The sequence below is a fragment of the Podarcis filfolensis genome, assembly GCF_964270895.1.
Source record: "Podarcis filfolensis genome assembly, chromosome: 13".
Lineage (NCBI taxonomy): Eukaryota > Metazoa > Chordata > Lepidosauria > Squamata > Lacertidae > Podarcis > Podarcis filfolensis.
In genome coordinates, this window is record NC_139615.1 from 10,228,882 (window position 1) to 10,249,217 (window position 20,336).

At 48.4% G+C, this 20,336-nt stretch overlaps 1 protein-coding gene across 2 annotated transcripts in view; it reads right to left on the bottom strand.

Annotated features, from left to right (window-relative positions):
* RPGRIP1 (RPGR interacting protein 1) overlaps nt 1-20,336 on the bottom strand; it is a 40,290-nt gene that overhangs the window by 678 nt on the left and 19,276 nt on the right. For both annotated transcript variants that reach the window (XM_083581359.1, XM_083581360.1), the window contains 14 exons: nt 19,426-19,556; nt 18,608-18,747; nt 17,598-17,771; nt 15,683-15,800; nt 14,178-14,630; nt 11,826-11,995; nt 10,251-10,584; nt 9,088-9,269; nt 6,723-6,851; nt 4,799-4,934; nt 3,707-3,801; nt 2,687-2,879; nt 813-897; nt 587-717 (listed from right to left, as the gene is read on the bottom strand). In XM_083581359.1, coding sequence (XP_083437485.1) covers nt 587-717; nt 813-897; nt 2,687-2,879; nt 3,707-3,801; nt 4,799-4,934; nt 6,723-6,851; nt 9,088-9,269; nt 10,251-10,584; nt 11,826-11,995; nt 14,178-14,630; nt 15,683-15,800; nt 17,598-17,771; nt 18,608-18,747; nt 19,426-19,556 — 2,471 coding nt within the window. The remainder of the gene's footprint in view (nt 1-586; nt 718-812; nt 898-2,686; nt 2,880-3,706; nt 3,802-4,798; nt 4,935-6,722; nt 6,852-9,087; nt 9,270-10,250; nt 10,585-11,825; nt 11,996-14,177; nt 14,631-15,682; nt 15,801-17,597; nt 17,772-18,607; nt 18,748-19,425; nt 19,557-20,336) is intronic.

The window sequence follows — 20,336 nt, forward strand, 5'->3', positions numbered from 1 at the left end:
AGCAGCGGGAGGCCCCATTAGCTAAAGTGGTGCTTCAGGTTAAGAACAGTTTTAGGTTAAGAACGGACCTCTGGAACGAATTAAGTACTTAACCCGAGGTACCACTGTATATTAAATCTTGATCACTTTAAATTGTCATTTAAAACCTTAATAATTTTGGTAGAACAGCTTGTTCCCTAAGTTTTATGGCAGTCGCACAGAATTTGGCCACCCTTAGCGTGATCTCTAGATCCTTGTCCTCTACCAGGAGTTTTAGACATTGAAGTTCGGACCCATTTGGAGATTTGCAAATGATGGTTTTTAAATATTGCACAATCCACTGTCGATAAAATGCAGCAACCAAAGGAGATTGTCATTACAGCTATTAGGGCTGGTTTGAAATGGCGGGTCCAGAACAAGTGGCATAGCAAGCTGGCATAGTTGTAGACCAGCCTTCCCCAAACCTGGTGCTCTCCAGATGTCGGGATGCAACTCCCAGCATCCGTGGCTAGTGCTGATGGGAGTTGTAGTCTGACATCACTTGGAAGGGCTCTGAAGGCTACTTCTGACACCGCTTCAGTTTTGTCACGAGTCGCCAGCTTCTTACCTTCAAGTTCTCGCTCCAGCAAATCGCTACCTGTCAGAAGAATCTCCCGCAAGTCCAAGTAGGCAAAGCCGACGTCTTCGCATTCTCCTCCGGTCCCTGGCAGTGGTTCGCTCACCACTGCAAATTGCAGCCTATGTCAAGGAAGAGGGCTCCATGAATACAGGCACTGGGATCATTCATTCTTTTTTCGCCTGCGGTTTCAGGGGACGGGAAACACGATACTAACCGATTATGCTGGGGCTCCTCTGCCTCCAACATAGAAAAGAGCAGCTGCCTCTGAAGGCTCTTTAGGTCTGGGTCCACTTTGATCACTGCAGTAGAAGATTCAAGAAGACATTTACTGGAGCCGCTGCTGCTCTCTGATACAGCACTTGGCATGTTGAGTGCAGGGAGACAGATAAAAGCAGACGCGTTCGACAAAAACCATGCTGTCGATACTAAAATACGCCTTCTCCAGAACGAGAGGTCCACAGTGGAATTAGTCCTTTGCTATAAAGGACCACTGACCATTAGGTCCAGTCGTGGCCGACTCTGGGGTTGCGGCGCTCATCTCGCTTTATTGGCTGAGGGAGCAGGCGGACAGCTTCCGGGTCATGTGGCCAGCATGACTAAGCCGCTTCTGGAAAACCAGAGCAGCGCACGGAAACGCCGTTTACCTTCCCGCCAGAGTGGTACCTATTTATCTACTTGCACTTTGATGTGCTTTCAAACTGCTAGGTTGGCGGGAGCAGGGACCGAGCAATGGGACCTCACCCTGTTGCGGGGATTCGAACCGCCGACCTTCTGATTGGCAAGTCCTAGGCTCTGTGGTTTAAAATTCTTCATCCCATGCCTTATGCCTGGGAAACAGGCCTTGTGGAACATGGGTTCCTCAAACTGGTCTAGGGGGAGAAATTTAGGAGGGCGGCCAGTGGCTTATAACACATTCTAGCTGACTCTTGCCCCATCCCCGTAAGTAGTGCAATGGTGTAGCCATCTGCAAGAATGGAAATGAAGATAGGAGATGCTGGCCTTTGAATCTGGGGAGGCAGCTTAGAGTGGTTTTGTTGGTGAGACCTGGCATGGGATAATGGCTGCATCTGGGGTGGGCTGGGAGGAGAGTTCTAAAACGGCCACAGAAAAGTAGCCTTCTGCAGGTCTCTTTTGCAGTCTAACACACCTCACGGGGTCGTTTTTACGGTGGGGATAAAATTGGGTAGGTTTTGGTGGTGGAAGGGAATTGTGCACCCCACTCTTGGGAGTAAGGGTAGTGCATAAATTAGCATGGAGCCCTTCAGATGCACACTAGATGGTGCTATTGAGCATTGTATCCGAAAGCAGTAGAGGGAACTAGGTTCTGATATAAACAGGTGGTAGGACCTAGAGAAGGATAGGGCAGCTGAATTTCATGTGGTGGGGGTGGGAGAAGAAATGGGGGCTGCTGTGCGATGTGAACCCCCCTAAGATCTATGGGTATAGGGTGGAATACAAATTTAATAATAATAATGTGGCCCCCAAGAGTTCATCTTGGATGGAGTGTGGCCCTCAATGGTCTTTTGTAAAATGTTCCACGCTACTAGGTGAGTGTTTCCCAAACTTGGGTCTACAGCTGTGTTTGGACTACAATCCCCATCTTCCCTGACCACTGGTCCTGCTGGCTAGGGATGATGGGAGTTGTAGTCCAAAAACAGCTGGAGGCCCAGGTTTGGGAAACACTGGTATAGACCCTTTCTCTGCCCGAGGGCAACATTCACTCCTGGGCGGGGCTACATACAAAAGTGGGTGGAGCAACAGGTGTGATTTTTCCACATTTGCTACAGGAGTTGCACACTTCTCTCTCAACTCCAGCCCAGCAGATCAGAGGCCTGGGAGTTCAAGGGCATATTCCAGCCAGGCAAAAATACTCAAGGAGAGTTGTGAAGTCAGAGCCAGCGAGAGATGTGGCTTGCGGGGTTGCATTTGGCCCCCAGGCTTGAAATTCCTCACCCCTGGCTTAGAGGCATATAGGTTTGGCAATATAGCAGAGAGCCTTGTAGACTATGCCAGCTCTTACAAGTTTATGAGTTTCTCTTTCCCTTGATCAGGGAAACCAGCCAGGAAACCAGACACACGCCTCCTCACCTTTGCTGAAGTGGAAGTAGATTTCCTGGTTTCCTTGGGGCTTCCGCAAAGAGAAGGGGGTCTCGGTTTCCTCCAGCAGCAGGCCAGGGAAGCGATACTCCACGTACAGCTGCTGGATGTTCTCGTCAGCAATGGGTGGGCTGTCTGCGTGCAGGCTCAGGGAGATGACCTCCACCCGGATCCTGTCTGAAGGCTGCCGGTCAAGGTGGGAGAGGAATAGGAATGGAATAAAATCTTTGCAAAAACGTTTGCTTACCAAGAGGCTAATCAGTTGAGTAGAATGATGCTCACTGAGAAGAGAGAGATGGGGAACTGGATCAGGAAGGCGGGTGGGTCAGATCCATATATTTACACCCACATGGCCATGTTTATCAGATGTGTGACTCCACCTACCTATCACCCAATGTCAAAATGTAATCGTTCCCACACGGTAAAGGTAAAGGTAAAGGGACCCCTGACCATTAGGTCCAGTCATGGCCGACTCTGGGGTTGCGGCGCTCATCTCGCTTTATTGGTCGAGGGAGCCGGCGTACAGATTCCAGGTCATGTGGCCAGCATGACTAAGCCGCTTCTGGTGAACCAGAGCAGCGCACGGAAACGCCGTTTACCCTCCCGCCGGAGCGGCACCTATTTATCTACTTGTACTTTGATGTGCTTTTGAACTGCTAGGTTGGCAGGAACAGGGACCGAGCAACGGGAGCTCACTCCGTCGCGGGGATTTGAACCGCCGACCTTCTGATCGGCAAGTCCTAGGCTCTGTGGTTTAACCCACAGCGCCACCCGCGTCCCTCCCGCACTGTAATTAAGGTGTAAAAAAAAATGTATTATCTATTGGTGAAATAAGACTTCCGTCACGCCTCATTCCAGCAGTTGGCATGAGACCCTGTGGGGCCCAGGGAAGACCCCCTTGGCACATCGTGACCCATGTACTACATACAGCATTGAATACGCCCACCTCAATTTGTATTTGGTCAATGTTTTCAACACACGCCCTACTATGTTAGAAAATCCAGTACCCACCGGTCCCAGAGACTCCTGGAGTCCAGATGATTGCACCACCACTTCATCACTCTCTGTGGTCTGGGCTTCACTGGAAGTATCTGGTCTCTCTGAGGCTAGAGGCAAGATTCGAGAGACAGCTACATAAGAGACAGCCTCCTTATTTCCCCCCCACTCCTGTTGCAATCTCACTGCCCCGCGATGTGGCAAAACGAGACCTAGTCCAGGAAAGCTTATGCCACAACTGATCTTAGGCTTGGTTCTAATATTTACAAGGTGTGACCGGAAAGTTCGGTGAATGGTCACAGAAATCAGACAGCAAGAAATATTTGAACATACATGCCTTGCAGGCCTTCAAAGTGGGCCCCCTCTGATACAAGGCACTGTTGACAATATTCAGAGAACTGTTGGAAACTTCTGGAGAAGTCCTCTTTTCGTACTGCTTTCAGTTCCCTCGTCACAGCAGCTTGGACATGTGAAATGTTGGAAAATCTGTGCCCTTTCAGTGCAGATTTCAGTTTCGGAAAAAGAAAGAAACCCGGTGGGGCCAGATTGGGAGAAAATGGAGGGCAGGACAATTCAGTACCCTCAGTAACGATTTCACAGGGAATATGCAATTCTTCCACCATCATTTGGACGGACAAACGCTGATCCCGCAGCAATAACTCACAAACTCTGTCAACATTTGCCGCCGTTCTGCTCATTGACGGTCTGCCAGACCGAGGGTCACCTTTGATGGTTTGCCACCCTTCGCGGAAACACTTAAACCACTCATACACTGTCTGTCAAGTTGCAGCTTCATCTCTGTACACAACTGTGAGCATTTTGTGGGTTACCGATGCCAATTGTATGTTTGAATATTTCTCCCTGTCTGATTTCTGTGACCATTCACCGAACTTTCTGGTCGCACCTCGTATTTCGTTTCATTGCTCCAGGGGCAACAGTAGCCTGACATCACCCATAACAGAAAGAGCCAATGTTGCGTCTTCCAGCTGTTACTAGACTCCATCTCCCATCATCCCTGACCATTGGGCCATGCCGGCTGGTGCTGATGGGAGTTGGAGTCCAGCAGCAAGTGGAGAGCTACTGATTGTAAGCTTTCCGTGAAAGTACCATTGTCACTCAGCACGGCTGCTTCAGCCGGTGGGCTTGATTTCCCTTCCGATTCCTGGCGACTTGCGGTTGTCATCTCTTCTTCCGCTGCTGCTGCCTTGTGCTCCGCTTCCTCTCGTACTCCTTCCAGAGCCACCTGTGCAGACACAAACCCCACCGAGGTCAGGGTCTGAGAACAGCACAGCAACAGGGCTTCTCTCCTCTGACTTCTAACAGAAACACTGGTGTTAAATAAGCAAGTATACAAATCTGCTTTCATATGGAGGGTCTGAACATTCTCCATAATTTAGCTTCTTCTAAATGTGGAAGTGTGTATGAGACCTTATGGATTGCAAGGGCAAGGGACTTGTTCTCTTGCACTTTAAGCACCATGCACATCAAAAAACTATAAAAACAACAAAGCTATACACGTGACCATCAGCAAAGGGAAGGGGGATTGATTTTTAAAACTACTCTGGGCATTGTAGCGCCCCAAGAGGAAGAGGGGAAGGGCAATGCCAAAGAATGCTCCAACTACCGCACAATTGCGCTCATTTCACACGCTAGCAAGGTTATACTTAAAATTCTACAAGGCAGGCTTAAGCAGTATGTGGACCGAGAACTCCCAGAAGTGCAAGCTGGATTTCGAAGGGGCAGAGGAACCAGAGACCAAATTGCAAACATGCACTGGATTATGGAAAAAGCTGGAGAGTTCCAGAAAAACATCTCCTTCTGCTTCACTGACTACGCAAAAGCCTTTGACTGTGTTGACCACAGCAAACTATAGCAAGTTCTTAAAGAAATGGGAGTGCCTGATCACCTTATCTGTCTCCTGAGAAATCTCTATGTGGGACAAGAAGCTACAGTTAGAACTGGATATGGAACAACTGACTGGTTCAAAATTGGGAAAGGAGTACGGCAAGGCTGTATATTGTCTCCCTGCTTATTTAACTTATATGCAGAATTCATCATGCGAAAGGCTGGACTGAATGAATCCCAAGCCGGAATTACGATTGCTGGAAGAAATATCAACAACCTCAGATATGCAGATGACACAACTTTGATGGCAGAAAGTGAGGAGGAATTAAAGAACCTTTTATTGAGCGTGAAAGAGGAGAGTGCAAAATATGGTCTGAAGCTCAACATCAAAAAAAACTTAAGATCATGGCCACTGGTCCCATCACCTCCTGGCAAATAGAAGGGGATGAAATGGAGGCAATGAGAGATTTTACTTTCTTGGGCTCAATGATCACTGCAGATGGTGACAGCAGTCATGAAATTGAAAGATGCCTGCTTCTTGGGAGAAAAGCAATGACAAACCTAGGCAGCATCTTAAAAAGCAGAGACATCACCTTGCCAAAAAAGGTCCGTATAGTTAAAGCTATGGTTTTCCCAGTAGTGATGTATGGAAGTGAGAGCTGGACCATAAAGAAGGCTGATCGCCGAAGAATTGATGCTTTTGAATTATGGTGCTGGAGGAGACTCTTGAGAGTCCCATGGACTGCAAGAAGATCAAACCTATCCATTCTGAAGGAAATCAGCCTTGAGTGCTCACTGGAAGGACAGATCCTGAAGCTGAGGCTCCAATACTTTGGCCACCTCATGAGAAGAGAAGACTGCCTGGAAAAGACCCTGATGATGGGAAAGATTGAGGGCACAAGGAGAAGGGGACGACAGAGGACAAGATGGTTGGACAGTGTTCTCGAAGCTACTAACATGAGTTTGACCAAACTGCGGGAGGCAGTGGAAGACAGAAGTGCCTGGCGTGTTCTGGTCCAGGGGGGTCACAAAGAGTCAGACACAACTAAACAACAACAAGAATTTTCAGTGCCCTTAGCAAACAACAGCTCCCAGAATCCTTTGGGAGAAAGCCATGGCTGTTTGAAGTGGTATAAGAGCGCTTTAAATATATAGTGCACTCGGGGCCAAAGTCTTCATCTCTCACCTGCTGGATGGCTCCATTTTCTGGCTTGGCATGTTTCTGAATGCGTTTCTCCGCCTCGGACATACAGAGACGTGGCTTTTTCCTTTGGAGACTGGAAGGCAGACGCTCACTACCACTTTCTCGTGAGACCTGAACGGGCATAAGAGAAACCAGAAGTGAGGGACCAGTCTATAACCCCCACCTCCCGCCTGGAAAACAATGTCCCCACTGTGGAAGGACATGTGGATCCAGAATTGGCCTCCACAGTCACTTACGGACTCATTGTTAAAACTGTGTTTATGGAAGACAATCTTACTCAGCTATGAGTGATCGCCAAAGAAGAAGAGTCTATAACTAAGCCATCTGGCACCCTCTGGTTTCCATTCTTAACTTTCATATATACTTATCTCAAAGAGTTCATGATCTCCATCTGCCCATCCTGGCTTTTGTGGAGGGGCCATATCAGAGAGTTGTTTTACTTAAAATATTCATCTGATTTTAATGCTTACTGCTCCTTTCCACTCATCTACTGCAACAACGACACACAAGAGATCTGTAATTATTGTCTCTTTTTTTGTTAAAAAAGAGAGAGAGAAGCCAGCACTCAGGGAAACCCCAGTAGATTTCTAGCCCTTTTATTTTTTAATAGTTTTTCGGTTTTGCTGTTTTCTTTTTTTCTTTCTTTTCTCTTTCTCTTTCTCTTTTTTCCTTTCATCTTTTCTCTCTCTCCCTATCTTTTTTCGTTTATGCTTGGTAATGTTATCATATTTACATATTTGTATTTATATAGTTACCGTATCTTAGATTTCACAACAATTTTATTATGTACACTGTAATGATTATGCCAGTCTAAGAATATACAATGTAAGATAAGCTCATCTTTAATTTTTGACGTTTTTCCTTTTTTCTTGTACGTGTGGAAAATTTGAAAACAAACAACTATTTGCCAGGAGTGGGATTCGAACCCACGCCTCCAGAGGAGACTGCGGCTTGAATGCAGCGCCTTAGACCGCTCGGCCATCCTGACACGATAAATGACATGCAAAGCCTGAATGGCAGAAGTAGAGAGGACGGCGGGAAGCCTTTTCATAAGTTTGTTTTGTTAAAAGGAACTGAGAGATTGTAAGGGTCTTTCCACTTGGGTGGTGCAGCCTCAAGCCTTGACACAGCCTCTTCCTTGCTGTATCAGGCATAGGCAAACTCAGGTCCTTCAGATGTTTGGGACTACAATTCCCATCATCCCTAGCTAACAGGACCAGTGGTCAGGGATGATGGGAATTGTAGTCCCAAACATCTGGAGGGCCGGAGTTTGCCTATGCCTGCAGATGAACACTTATGGCCCAACCAGGGTGAGGCCGCTACAAAGATCCTTAAGCAGCAGAATCTTATCCATTAGGGTGCTGGCCCATCAACCTTAGTCTGCCCTCAGCCAGATCCCTCTGCCTGACTTATAACCAGCTATTTATGGCCCTGGCTATAAAGCCTGCTCTTCCTTAGTCTCAGTGCTGCCCTTGTGGAACTCAGCAGGGAGGCAGGTGAGGACAAAATTAGAAGTAGTTGGGTCCACCTATCATTAGCCGCCGTAGTCGGATGCAGAGGAACGCTGGGAGGAACCAGCTAATGAACCCCCAAGGGAAGACGACTCAGACCCAGGGGATTGGTAGTAGGACGACAAAGAGTGGTCAAAGGGAAAAACCTGGGAAGAAGCGTCAAAAGCTGAAGAGATAACAGGGCTTAGTGAGTCCTGGGGAGAGTCTATGGCAGAGGGAAATTCAAATCAGAGGGAAAATCTGAAGCAGGGGAGGAGGGAGGCTAAGAGGCAGGGATGAGCCTGGTTGGTGAAGAGGCATGGGTGTCTCCCCTTCCTTCTGCAACAAGCTCCCCTCCCCCAATTTCCTAGAACCAGGAGAGGCATGAAGAGAGTGGAGGGGAGACTGGGTGCATACAGACACAGTCTCCGATTGCCTAGGACAGGGGTGCCCAAACTTTTTTCAAAGAGGACCAGATTTGATGAAGTGAACATGCGTGAGGGCCGGCCAAAGTTGTTGAGCTTTCTTTAGGATTTGACCTCAATAAATAAACTGCCACAGGGGATGGATTAAACCAGCCAGGGGGCTGGATTAGGCCTCCAAAACGGACTTTAGACAGGAAAAGCCCTAGAGTGGAGGAGACACAGACAGCTGTGGGGAGGTGGGGACCTTTAATGTCGTCAGCTGATCTCACTTGGCCTGACACTCATCCAAGTCGGTGGAGACTGGGTTTTTGCTAATCGAGAGTTAACTCCATCTTCGGACTGTGTGGTTTACTGGCCCGCTTGCTCTGCGACAGCCAAGGGGGCTGCAAAGCGTGGCAGCCCAGTCTGCCCCTTGACACTGACTTTACATACCTGGCTTCGCAGCTCGGCTTTCTCTTCCTCGATCTGCAGCTCTAAAGACTGCCGCTGTTGCTCCCAGTCGGCGGACGCCTGATGGCGGAAGTCCTCCGGGGGCATGTAAAGGAGCTTCCACTCCAGACGTAGGCAGATGGAGCCATTGGGTTTCCCTGCTGGATCCATAAGGACAAAATCTCCTGCAGGAGGGAGGAAGAGTCGACACAGGTGGTTTGTGTTGGGGTCTCAGCTGAAATGATTTTGTCACACTGAACGATGATGCAACCCAGGTTTGACACCGATGACTTTAAAATGTGCAGTTTCCACAATAAGGCAGCCGATTTATTTATTTACCTACTGAAAATCCCCTCCCACCTTTCCTCTAAGGAGCTGAGGGTGGCATACATGATTTCCCTTCCTCTTTGTTTTATCCTCCCAACAACCCTGTGAGGTTGATTAGGCTGAGAGATAGAGACTGGCCCAAGTCACCCAGTGAGCTTCATGGCTGAGTGTAGATTTGAACACAGGTCTTCCAGGTCCTAATTCAACACTCTAAAACCACTACAACAGCAAAAAAAAAAAAATGTTTAGAAAGATGCTCATCGTAGTGAAAATGACATACAGAAATGCATTATATCGGGGGGAATTCCTTGCAAAAATGTAAACAGATAAAAACATTAGCCGGATTATTGTAATAAAATGCAGTTTCAAAAGAGTATATATTTACAGTAGATAATTAAATGAGCAAGTTAAATGAATTTGGATATGCAGAAGATTTTTTTTAAAAAAATCAAGGAACTGCAGAAAGATGGGGAAGTCAAATTTTGAAATGTTAAATTGATTGCAAAGCTAATGAAATGTATAAACTTGAAAAGTATAAATAAAAACTGCCACACTTTTATTTATTTATTTATATAGAGAGATAATATTTATGTGAAATGAGAAACTGTGGCAGCATCCACATCATACACAGAAAGTTCATTTAAAGCACACAACTTTCCCCCAAAGAATCATGTGACCTGCAGTTTGCTAAGGGTGCTGGGGATTGCAGATCTGTGAGGGGAAAACTACAGTTTCCAGGCTTCTTTGGGAGGAAGTCACGTGCCTGAAACACGCCTTAAATGTATCATGCACCTGCAGCCCGAGAGAAATCCCACCACCGCGAGATATGCCCATCTCACCTGCGATGCTACGCCCTTGTGCCAGGGGCACCAGTGGGATCTGGGCCTTTCCCAGGTAGCTGCCTGCTTCCTCGTCTTCATCGTCGAACACATAAACCTGCAGGCTGTCCCGGAGCAAGTAATGGTGCAGCTCGGGCGTGATGCGCAGAGCAAAGTTCTGGGCGTCCCCAAAGTGGGGGTTGTTGCTCGAAGGGATGGTGATGGTGTCGTGGTCCGGGAAGGTGAAGAACTGGTACATGGCGTAGGGGCTGGGCTGAGAGCCCAACCAGCGGCTGCGCAAGCTGGAGCAGCTTTCGATCCGCACACAAACCTCGTTCCAGCCTGCTCCCAGGGCCTGCTACAGGGGAAAAAGAGGACAGGCTAATAAATACATAATAATAATAATAATTTAATATTTTATTTATATATACATACATGCATGCATACATACATATCCCACCCATCTGGCTGGGTTGTCCCCAGCCATTCTGGGCAGTTCAAAACAGATAAAACAACATGATAAAACACCAGACATTAACAATTTCCCGATACAGGACTGCCTTCAAGAGTCTTCTAAAAGTCAGATAGCTGTTCATTTCCTTGACATCTGATGGGAGGGCGTTCCACAGGGTGGGCGCCACCACCAAGAAGGCCCTCTGCCTGGTTCCCTGCAACCTTACTTCTCGCATGGAAGGAACCACCAGAAGGCCCTCGGTGCTGGACCTCAGTGTCTGGGCAGAACGATGGGGGTGGCAACACTCCTTCAGGTCTCAGGGTGATGATGGAAGAGTGAAAAAGCAACGTAGGGAGCCTGGGGCTCTTCAGAGGACTCCCACAATGCGTTTGGATCTACTTATTGTGGTTCATTTCTTCAGTGCCCCTACCCACCTTGAGCCTTTGGTGGGGATGGAGGAACAGACGTCACATCTTAGAATCATAGAATTGTAGAGTTGGGAGGGACCCCTAGGGGTCATCCAGTCCAACCCCTGCAATGCAGGAATCTCAGCTAAAGCATCCAGGGCAGATGACCTTCCAACCTCTGCTTAAAAGCCTCCAGAGAAGGAGAATCCACAGCTTCCCCAGGGAGTTTGTTCCACTGTCAAACAACTCTTACTGTCAGAAAGTTCTTCCTGATGTTGAGTCAGAATCTCCATTGGTTTGAGTCCTACCCTCCAGGGCAGGAGAAAGCAAGCTCGTTCCATCCTCTCTATGACAGCCCTTGAGATATTTGAAGATGGCTACCATATCTCCTCTCAGTCTCCTCTTATCCAGGCTAAACATGCCCAGTTCCCTCAACCATTCCTCATGAAGCTTGGTTTCCAGACCCTTGATCTTCGGTTTGGCCTGGGATTCTTGCAAAGAACTGGTAACAAGTTCATTAAAATGGCTTCCTTAGTCCCCTTTCCAAAGCTTAAGGTGCTGTTCAGTGATGGGTAGAAGAAAATAAACCTGATATTTAAAGATGGTTATCACCTCTCCTCTCAATCTCAGATTAATATTTACATAATTGCCGTTTCGCCCATCCTCATGAGGACTAGAACACTGGAGCTATTTGGCAATGTACACACCAGCTCCCCCCCGCTCTGCTGTCCTCACCTTCTCCTCTTCCTGCCTCCAGCCCTGATGGGCCACCATGGCGTGCTGGACCCCCGCAGACAGGTAGCCCAAGGCTTTGGTTCGCTGCCGGTGGAGTCTCAGGATCTGCTCAATCGGAAAGCGAAGCCTCGCCCAATATTCCAGGATGCCGAAATCTTCGCCGTTGGAACCTGGAGTTATGTGGTGCCAGGGTGTGGGCAGGAGATTGCGGTAAGGATTGGGGGAATAACAAGAGAGAGGCGTCAGTCCCTCCTCCAGAAGCTTGCCGGAGTTGGGTAGGGAGGGAGCAGGGGTCTGTGGCCCCCAGCCCTAACAGACTCCCCACATCCCAAGAACTTAAGAGCAGCCTCCTGGATCAAGCCCATCTAGCCCAGCCTCCTGATCTCACAGTGGCTGCCCCGAACATGTGGGGAAACCATGAAGCAGGATTCAAGCCCAAGAGCCACTCTCCCTCGTTCGGAAGCAAAAGCACGATTACGTAGTCGGCAGGATTCGAACCTGCGCGGGGAGACCCCAATGGATTTCTAGTCCATCGCCTTAACCACTCGGCCACGACTACCAGCTGCTCGAGCATGATGATTAAGTGATGTAGGGAAGGAGGTTCTCCATCCCTGTTCTGTAAGAACATAACCTGCTTTGGAAAACAAGAGAGGAATGTGTGCTGTCAAAGTCCGACAATAGAGCCATAGCTGCTGATAGCCTCATCCTCTATGAATTGGTGGCCACCATTGCATTCTGGTCCATCGTTTAACTTTGTGCTGCGTGAAAAAGTATGCTAATTTATGTGTCCTGAATCTTCCAATATTCAGCTTCATTGCAGAAGTGCTGGCGTTATGGCCGGGGGTGGTGGTGGTACTTTTCTCTATCCACTTAACCCATGCCATGCACAATTTTATAAAATTCTATCATGCCACCTCTTGCTTGCTTTGTCTCTGAACTAACCCCCCCCCCAAACGCTGCAACTTTTTCTTAGAGGGGAATCACTCCATCCCCTTATTCAAATTATTAGACCAATTCATGGAGGAGAGGGCTTTGCTGCCACAGTCTGAAAGTCTCGGAAGTTGATCGTTTTGGTTTTCGAACGCAGAAAACCCGGAAGCAAATGCTTCCATTTTTTAATGCGCCTCAGAAGTCGAACGGCTTCTGCTGAGTTTTTTTTCCCAATTTTCTCTATTGAATTTGCAGGCCACCCTTTGTACCTTGGTTTCCAAATGTTTCGGAAATTGAATGGTCTTCCAGAATGGATTACCTTCGAAAACTGAGGTACCACTGTACCAGTTGCTGGAAACCATGGGATGTGGGATGTGATACATAGGTAGCAGTCAAATACAACATTCCTTGTTTTCCTAGAGTGGACATGCAAGGGGATGTTTGGTCCAGCCAGTCGGAACTTCGTGTTCCCTCCTGGCCTGGGACATACTTCCTCTTGCATGTGACTAGAGGTGAGCGTGACCTTACCTGTGCAGGTAACAAAAGCACAAGGCATGCAGCCCTCTCCCCCCTACTTCCTTCTTTTCCATCTTCCTTTCGTTGCGTGAACTGCAGTGACTGCCAGTCTGCAGTCACTGGGATTAACACCCCCCATATGGGGTAGATCCACATGTATATATTTTGTAACTAAGTCTGCCTTCAAGGATCCAACTGTGAACTGATGATGTGAGTACAGTGGTACCTCTGGTTATGTACTTAATTCGTTTCGGAGGTCCGTTCTTAACCTGAAACTGTTCTTAACCTGAAGCACAACTTTAGCTAAAGGGGCCTTCCGCTGCTGCTGTGCCACCGGAGCACGATTTCTGTTCTCATCCTGAAGCAAAGTTCTTAACCTGAGGTACTATTTCTGGGTTAGCGGAGTCTGTAACCTGAAGCGTCTGTAAGCTGAAGCGTCTGTAACCCGAGATACCTCTGTAAACTTCTTTTATATACTTTAAGCAAGATTGTGGCATGTTTATTCTTTTAAGGGGGATATAAGGGAACTTACCAGGAAGCTAATATTAAGAGGCTTAAGCAAGCCTGCAGCCAGTTATCCGCTGTGTGTTTAGAAAGGGGAATGTAAAACTCTGCTAAGTTATAGAACTTGCTAGCGCATGTTAGGAAGGATATTAACAAACAATATATCCTCTCCTGCCTCCCTGAACATTCCTACAGGGGGCAATTGCTTTCATGCTCAAATCCTGTTTGCAGGTTGCCCATGGGCCTCTTGGTGGCCACACTGAGAACAGGGTGCCAGACTATATATATGGGCCACAGGGCTGATCTGGCAGGCTCTTATGCTCTTTATCATTTTGGTTGCCCTTCTTTGAGTCTTTTCCGACTCCAAAACATCTGCCACAGTTGGAGCGGCGCAATCCTTACCGCGGAGCACCGCCGTGGCGTGCACCTTCTCCCCGCTGCCCAGCACCTCGCCAAAGCGCAGCCAGCAGGAGGCCAGGGTGGCGTGTTCGACGGCCGAGGCAAGGTGGAGGTCGAGGCGGGACGTGGCACCTTGCAGGTATTGCAGGAAAAACGGCTCGGCCTGCACCACATACTGAGAGGTGAAGCCGTAGCGGGCGCGGGAGCCACGCACCACTGGCGTGCAGTGGGTCTCGAAGTCGTAGAAGGAGTACGTGCAAAAGGTGAGGGGCTCTGGGTCCCCCAGCAGACGCAGCGCCTCGGCCGACAGCACCGCGCCCGAGATGTGCAGCTCGAAGAGGTTCTCTCCGCGCCGCAGCTGTGGGGCCTGGTCAGGGACTGCTTCCATGGATAGGTCACCCTCTCTAGGAGGAAACGGGGCTGCCCTCGTTCCGTAGGCCACGTCCTTCAACTGCGCTGGAGTGGGGTGGGAGGGTGGGGAAACAAGACAGAGCCACAAAGACCTGTTCACAGAACCACAGAATCGGAAGGGACCCCGAGGGTCATCTAGGCCAACCCCCTGCAATTGTCAGGCTTCAGGGAATCGGCTTCCTCTCCCGTGGCAGTAGATAAGCAGAACAAAGTAATAGGAGTCTTCTTACCAGTTAGAAACTTTAATAATCATAGCAAGAGAACAATGAACACATCTCCTAGAATGGCGGTGCTCCCAGTTAAGGATTGCACCCCCTTCTGTCCCTATTGTAATCTACATCACACCTATGTTTTGTAATCTGAGCTTGTACCCTCTGTACTTTCTGTGCTGCCACTTTCTGAGCTCTCGTGACTTTGGAGAAGGGAGGTGAATGCTGTCCAGAGACTGTGAATCTGTTAACCCTCTCTCTTCCAGTCTCTCTTCTCCTAGCTGTTCCCCATCCAGTATTTCCCAGCTTCTGCCTTCTGAACTATGTCCCTCTGCAAACCACTGTTCCAAATCTATACTGTCCTCCTGCTCCTGGGAAGATTCAGGCTGTAGAGCAAGAGCAGGGGGAGGCTCCCACCATTCCTCCTCAGTGCAGCTCTCTTCAGCACGGTCCCTGACAGCAATGCAGGAATCTCAACTCAAGCATCCCTGACAGAGGACCATCCGTCCTCCACTGAATGCCCACCACCTCCCGAGGGAGTCCGCTCCACCACTGAACAGCTCCTTCAAACATTTAGTTGGAATCTCCTTGTAATTTGAACTCATTGGTTGGATTCCTACACTCCGGAGCAGCAGAAAACAAGCTTGCTCCCTCTTCTGCAGCAGGTATTCGAAGGTGCCTCTCGTATCAACCCCCAGCTTTCTCTTCTCCAGGCTGAACATACCCAACTCCCTTCATAAGGCTTCCTTCCAAGACCCTTGATCATCTTATTCACCCTCCTCTGCACACGTTCCACCTTGTGCGGATCTAAAGAGTGCTTTCAATCTATGGTGTGGATAGGGAGCTAGAGATTGCATGGAGAGGAGGTATGCCTGTCCACATGCCTACCTTCAAGTTGGCGGATGCGGGCCCCACGCAGGTCCAGAAGGTGGGCCATCTGCTGCTCCTTCTCCTCGTGCTCCTGCTTCTCTCTTGCCGTCTGCAGCAGCACCCCGTCCAGCTCTGCCTGGAACCAAGGCATGCCCGCCAAAGAGAGTACGGTACCGACAGTCAGCCTCAAGACTCAGCCAGGAGAGAGATGAGGAGGACTCTCGTTTCCCTGCTCCTCCACTTGCAGCTGCTTTAGGTTATTTATTTATATACCGCTTAGTCCCTTAAGCGGCTTAAAAAATAGCCGATGAAACACATGTACCAAATGAACGAAACTGAGAAGCTACAATAGAATACAGTGCGATGTAACAAAACAATATAACTCCACCCCAGAAAGCAAGCTCACAGGAGGACATTTTTGTTATAGGAATTCTAAGGTCTCATATATATATAAATCATTGTCAGGAACACAGTAGCACAAACATCCTGTCTCCGTCACTTCCCGCTCTGTGGAGTCAAAACATATACCGTCATGTGAAAGACAACAATCCCATGACTGCAATCACGGAGCAGGAATTCTAACAATCATATGTTCATAAATTTACAAGGCAAACACATACATAAGTATATCTGAAATAGTACAGGAGAGCAATCCTGAAGCCATTTTGACTCTCCCAAATTGACCTCAAATATTTCTTTGCAAGGAGGAAGGAAATGGGAAAGCTTCTCCATTGTCTTATGCTTACCTATCTTAAGGACATGTGAATTGGGTGAGCCTGTGACCTGGATTCAGGAATTAAAGCATTTACCATCACAAAAGAATGGCCAGGCTGCCCAGGTAAGGCAATCAGTGACCACTGTCAGGTTTCCTGGCAGACAGGATTTTTGTGGTGGACTGCCCCCTGTGATGTATGTATGATGTTTCGGAGGTGGTCTCTGGCTACAGGATGGGCAATTTCAAAAGTCTATACAAGGGCTTGCGCACCATTGTTCTGGGTCCCTCCTGCCTCCTGTGTGTGGTAGTGAGCACCTGGTTGCAACAGATGAATAAAGATCAGGCTTACTAGCTGCCTTGCTTATCAATATTCTCTGGTAGGCCTCTCTTATTTTCTCCTTCCAATAGGGAACCTACTTAAGGACTCTGTATGGGCTCTTGGATACCCCATAAGGGAAAAGGAGCAGTTTTTTCTTATAACGTTTTGATACAGCTTTAGTGAGGGATGTCTGCCTTCCTTCAGCCTCCTGCTTGGCAAAGCACATCATTGATTCACAAAATACCGTGCATCGTGCCCAAATGCTCCCTTACAGCTACATAAATCATGCAAGAATCAGATCCAGAATTTCTGTCTGCCATGCAGCTGCTGAAAGGCAGAGGGTGGGAATAAGGTGGGTGGCTGGGAATAAGGTGGCAAAACTGCTTTGCTTGCCTGCCCCTCCTAAGCCTTGTGTTTCTGCAGGAAATGTGTGAAGGCACCAATGTAAGTAAAGGAATTCTATCGATACATTTGTTGAAGACTGAATTTGGCCATCCCCCCAGAAAGTATCCACATTCGAACAGGTTAGGCCCAATAAAATGGAGTTCTCTATACCTAAAAATTGCATCTCCTCATTTTCCCTTGGATGCTTTGTGAATTGTGCCCTTGCACATTTGGGCTATTCTGAATTCCTTTCCCGTTAAATAAAAATGTAAAAGTTGCAAAACTATTCCACTGATGTGGGGTGGAGAGAAGTTTCTTGAGGACATCATGGGCGCTAGCCAATCAGCGCTGTACCCATTCAACTTAATGCAAACTCACAGAACTAGTTTTCACTGAGCTTGACCCTGGTGAGGACACAGTGAATATGCTTGTTTGCACACACCCCGAGTCCTCCAAAAAGACCCTCCCCCCTTTGTTCCATCTCCCAGGTGGGCAACTCAGTCTCCTTGCTTCACCTGGTAGTCCCGGTTGATGCGGTGTTGTAAGATGAGCATGTCCCGGGTCTTCTCTAGCTCCAGCACGGTCTCAGCATGGGCGGCCTCTGTCTCGTGAAGCCTTCGCTTTAGACTCCGTTGGGCAAACATCTCTTCCTTCTCAGACTCTCTCTCCAGACCTTCTACATAGAGGGGCTGCAAGGAAAAAAAGGGGAGGGGGGAGAGAGATGGAAGGAAATGTGTGGGGCTCGACGTGCGTGCGTGACTACCATGCCAAATCAGAAAATGGAGGAAAAGCAAATCCATTTCATGGAACTGGGCTGATCTATATCACTGACGACTTGCTCACTCTATTGCTTCGGCATTTTAATCCGCTGGTATCTGCTTTACCTTGGATCGGGTCATTTTTACATAAAATGCCAATCTGTGCAGGGAGAGGTATTTTATCCCCCCCAAAAAAATTTTCTAAACTAAATGTCACTGGCAATTAACACAAGCAAGATGAGCCTTGCAAGAGCTCAGCTGCCTGTTCAGATTGGAACTCCTTGCAATTTAATTAAGACCAGGAAATGGCAGCCGAAGACTTGCAATGCTTATGATACCGTGTGTGCGGATACTGGAGAATTCTGACAGAAACAAAAACGGGAATGGAAATTGCCAGTGTTTTGCTTGTGTATCCCATATCCAGAATGGAAACCAATCCATCAAACACAACTGGTATTCACCGCTGCTGTTGTTCTCAGTTCGCAAACAATACATGACAGATTACTTTCCTGCCATATTTGCATTGGGCTTTCTTTGCATCGAAACGAACAGGGTGGAATCACGTAATCGTAACATAATGAACCGCGAGAGAAATAACATAGTCTTTGTAGGAAGCTGAACAGCAGCAGGATGGAAACAGAGCTGCGTGTGACAAACAAAGGTCGGAATGGAAATTGATGCCTACCTGCATATATGTGTGTGTTTGTATGTACAATGCCGGTATCTAAGGTCCAGTTGCTAAGTGTGTGCTTTTACCCAGTGCCTACCTCAACTACTAGACTGGATGGAAAGTCTTCCTCTCTAGTCTGGTTATCCAAGATGGCCGCCTTCTCCCGCAAGAAGCCGACTTCCTGTGGGCGTTCCTGCAGCAGCTGGCTCACTTCCTGCTTCAGTTCCTCGTTCAGAGCTTATGGGGGGAAAGCAAGGATTTGAGATGAATTGCAAGGTTGCCACCTGCTACCTGTTCTCAATAGGCCTGACCGTTCCTTTCCTGCAACTTGTCAATTATTTTTACCCTCAATTCTAATTATCAGTCCACATCTGAGCTTGGAGCAGGGGGAAGGTATTTATAAAAGCCAATGAAACAACAGCAGCAAGAACAAGGGCCACATTCCCTCACAGGCAGCCTTCTGGGGGCCGCGTGCCAGTGGTGGGTGGGGCCAGAGGCAAAAGTGGGCGGGGCAAGTGAGGCGACATTTCTGCAATAGGCTGCAGTCCAACTTGACCAAAGACCCGAGGCAGTGGCGTAGCGTGGGTTGTCAGCACCCGGGGCAAGGCAAGTAATTTGCGCCCCCTAACCCGTGGATTTGCGCCCCCTAACCCGTGGATTTGCGCCCCCTAACCCATGGATTTGCCCTAACCCCAGATGTTGCGCCCGGTGCGGCCCGCCCCCCCTGCACCCCCCACGCTACGCCACTGACCCGAGGGCCAGACAGAAAGGTGCAGAGGGCCGCATCTGCTTCCTGGGCTTGCGGTCCCCCACCTCTTGTTTCGAACTTCACTGTTAGTGACCCGTGTGAGATGCAAGGGGACGTGTTTTGCCTATTCCGTCATTTCCCTGCCAGCCTCCCGTTGGCCCCCTCACCTCTTTCCTTCTCCAGCTTCTCCTGCAGTCTCTGCTTCTCTGCAGTTGCTGAGCTGAGTTCTTCTTCCAAGCAAGGGGCTTTGTCCTTCTGGGGAACCACGTCTAGGGGGTGCTGGGTATTGCTGAGGCAGCTAAAGAGACACATAGATTTGCTGCATATCCAAAAGGGCCACAAAATCCTTGCCTATGTTTCTGTAAATTCTAGTGAGGAGCCCTTTTTCCATACCAAAAATGCCCGTCTATTTCTACACGCCTCTGTCTTTCATCCAGGTTTACCCAAAGATATTGGCCATATTCACACCATACATTCAAGGCACTATGATATCATTTCAAGCAGTTATGGCTCCCCTCAAATCATTCTGGGAGCTGCGGTTTGTTTTGGTTCTTGAGTGTATCCCCCCATCGCAGAGCTACAATTCCCAGAATTCCCTACGAAGAGGGGTTGATTGTTCAACCACCGCAAAAAATGTGAGGGGTCTCCTAAGAACTCTCAGGACCCTTAACAAACTACAGTTCCCAGAATTCTTTTGGGGAAGCCATAAGTGCTTAAAATGATACCATAGTGCTTTGAATGGCATCCTAGTCAGTGCTTCCCTATACAGGGAAGCCTTTTAATCTGTAATGCTTTTTAATGTTTTTATATGTGTCGGAAGCCACCCAGAGTGACTGGGGCAACCCAAGGTGGATCTACACACAAGGAGGGGGGACGCTATAAATGAGTCAGAAATATTATTATTACAGTGGTACCTCTGGTTACGTACTTAATTCGTTCTGAAGGTCCGTTCTTAACCTGAAGCACCACTTTAGCTAATGGGGCCTCCCGCTGCTGCACAATTTCTGTTCTCATCCTGAAGCAAGTTCTTAACCTGAGGTACTATTTCTGGGTTAGCGGAGTCTGTAACCTGAAGTGT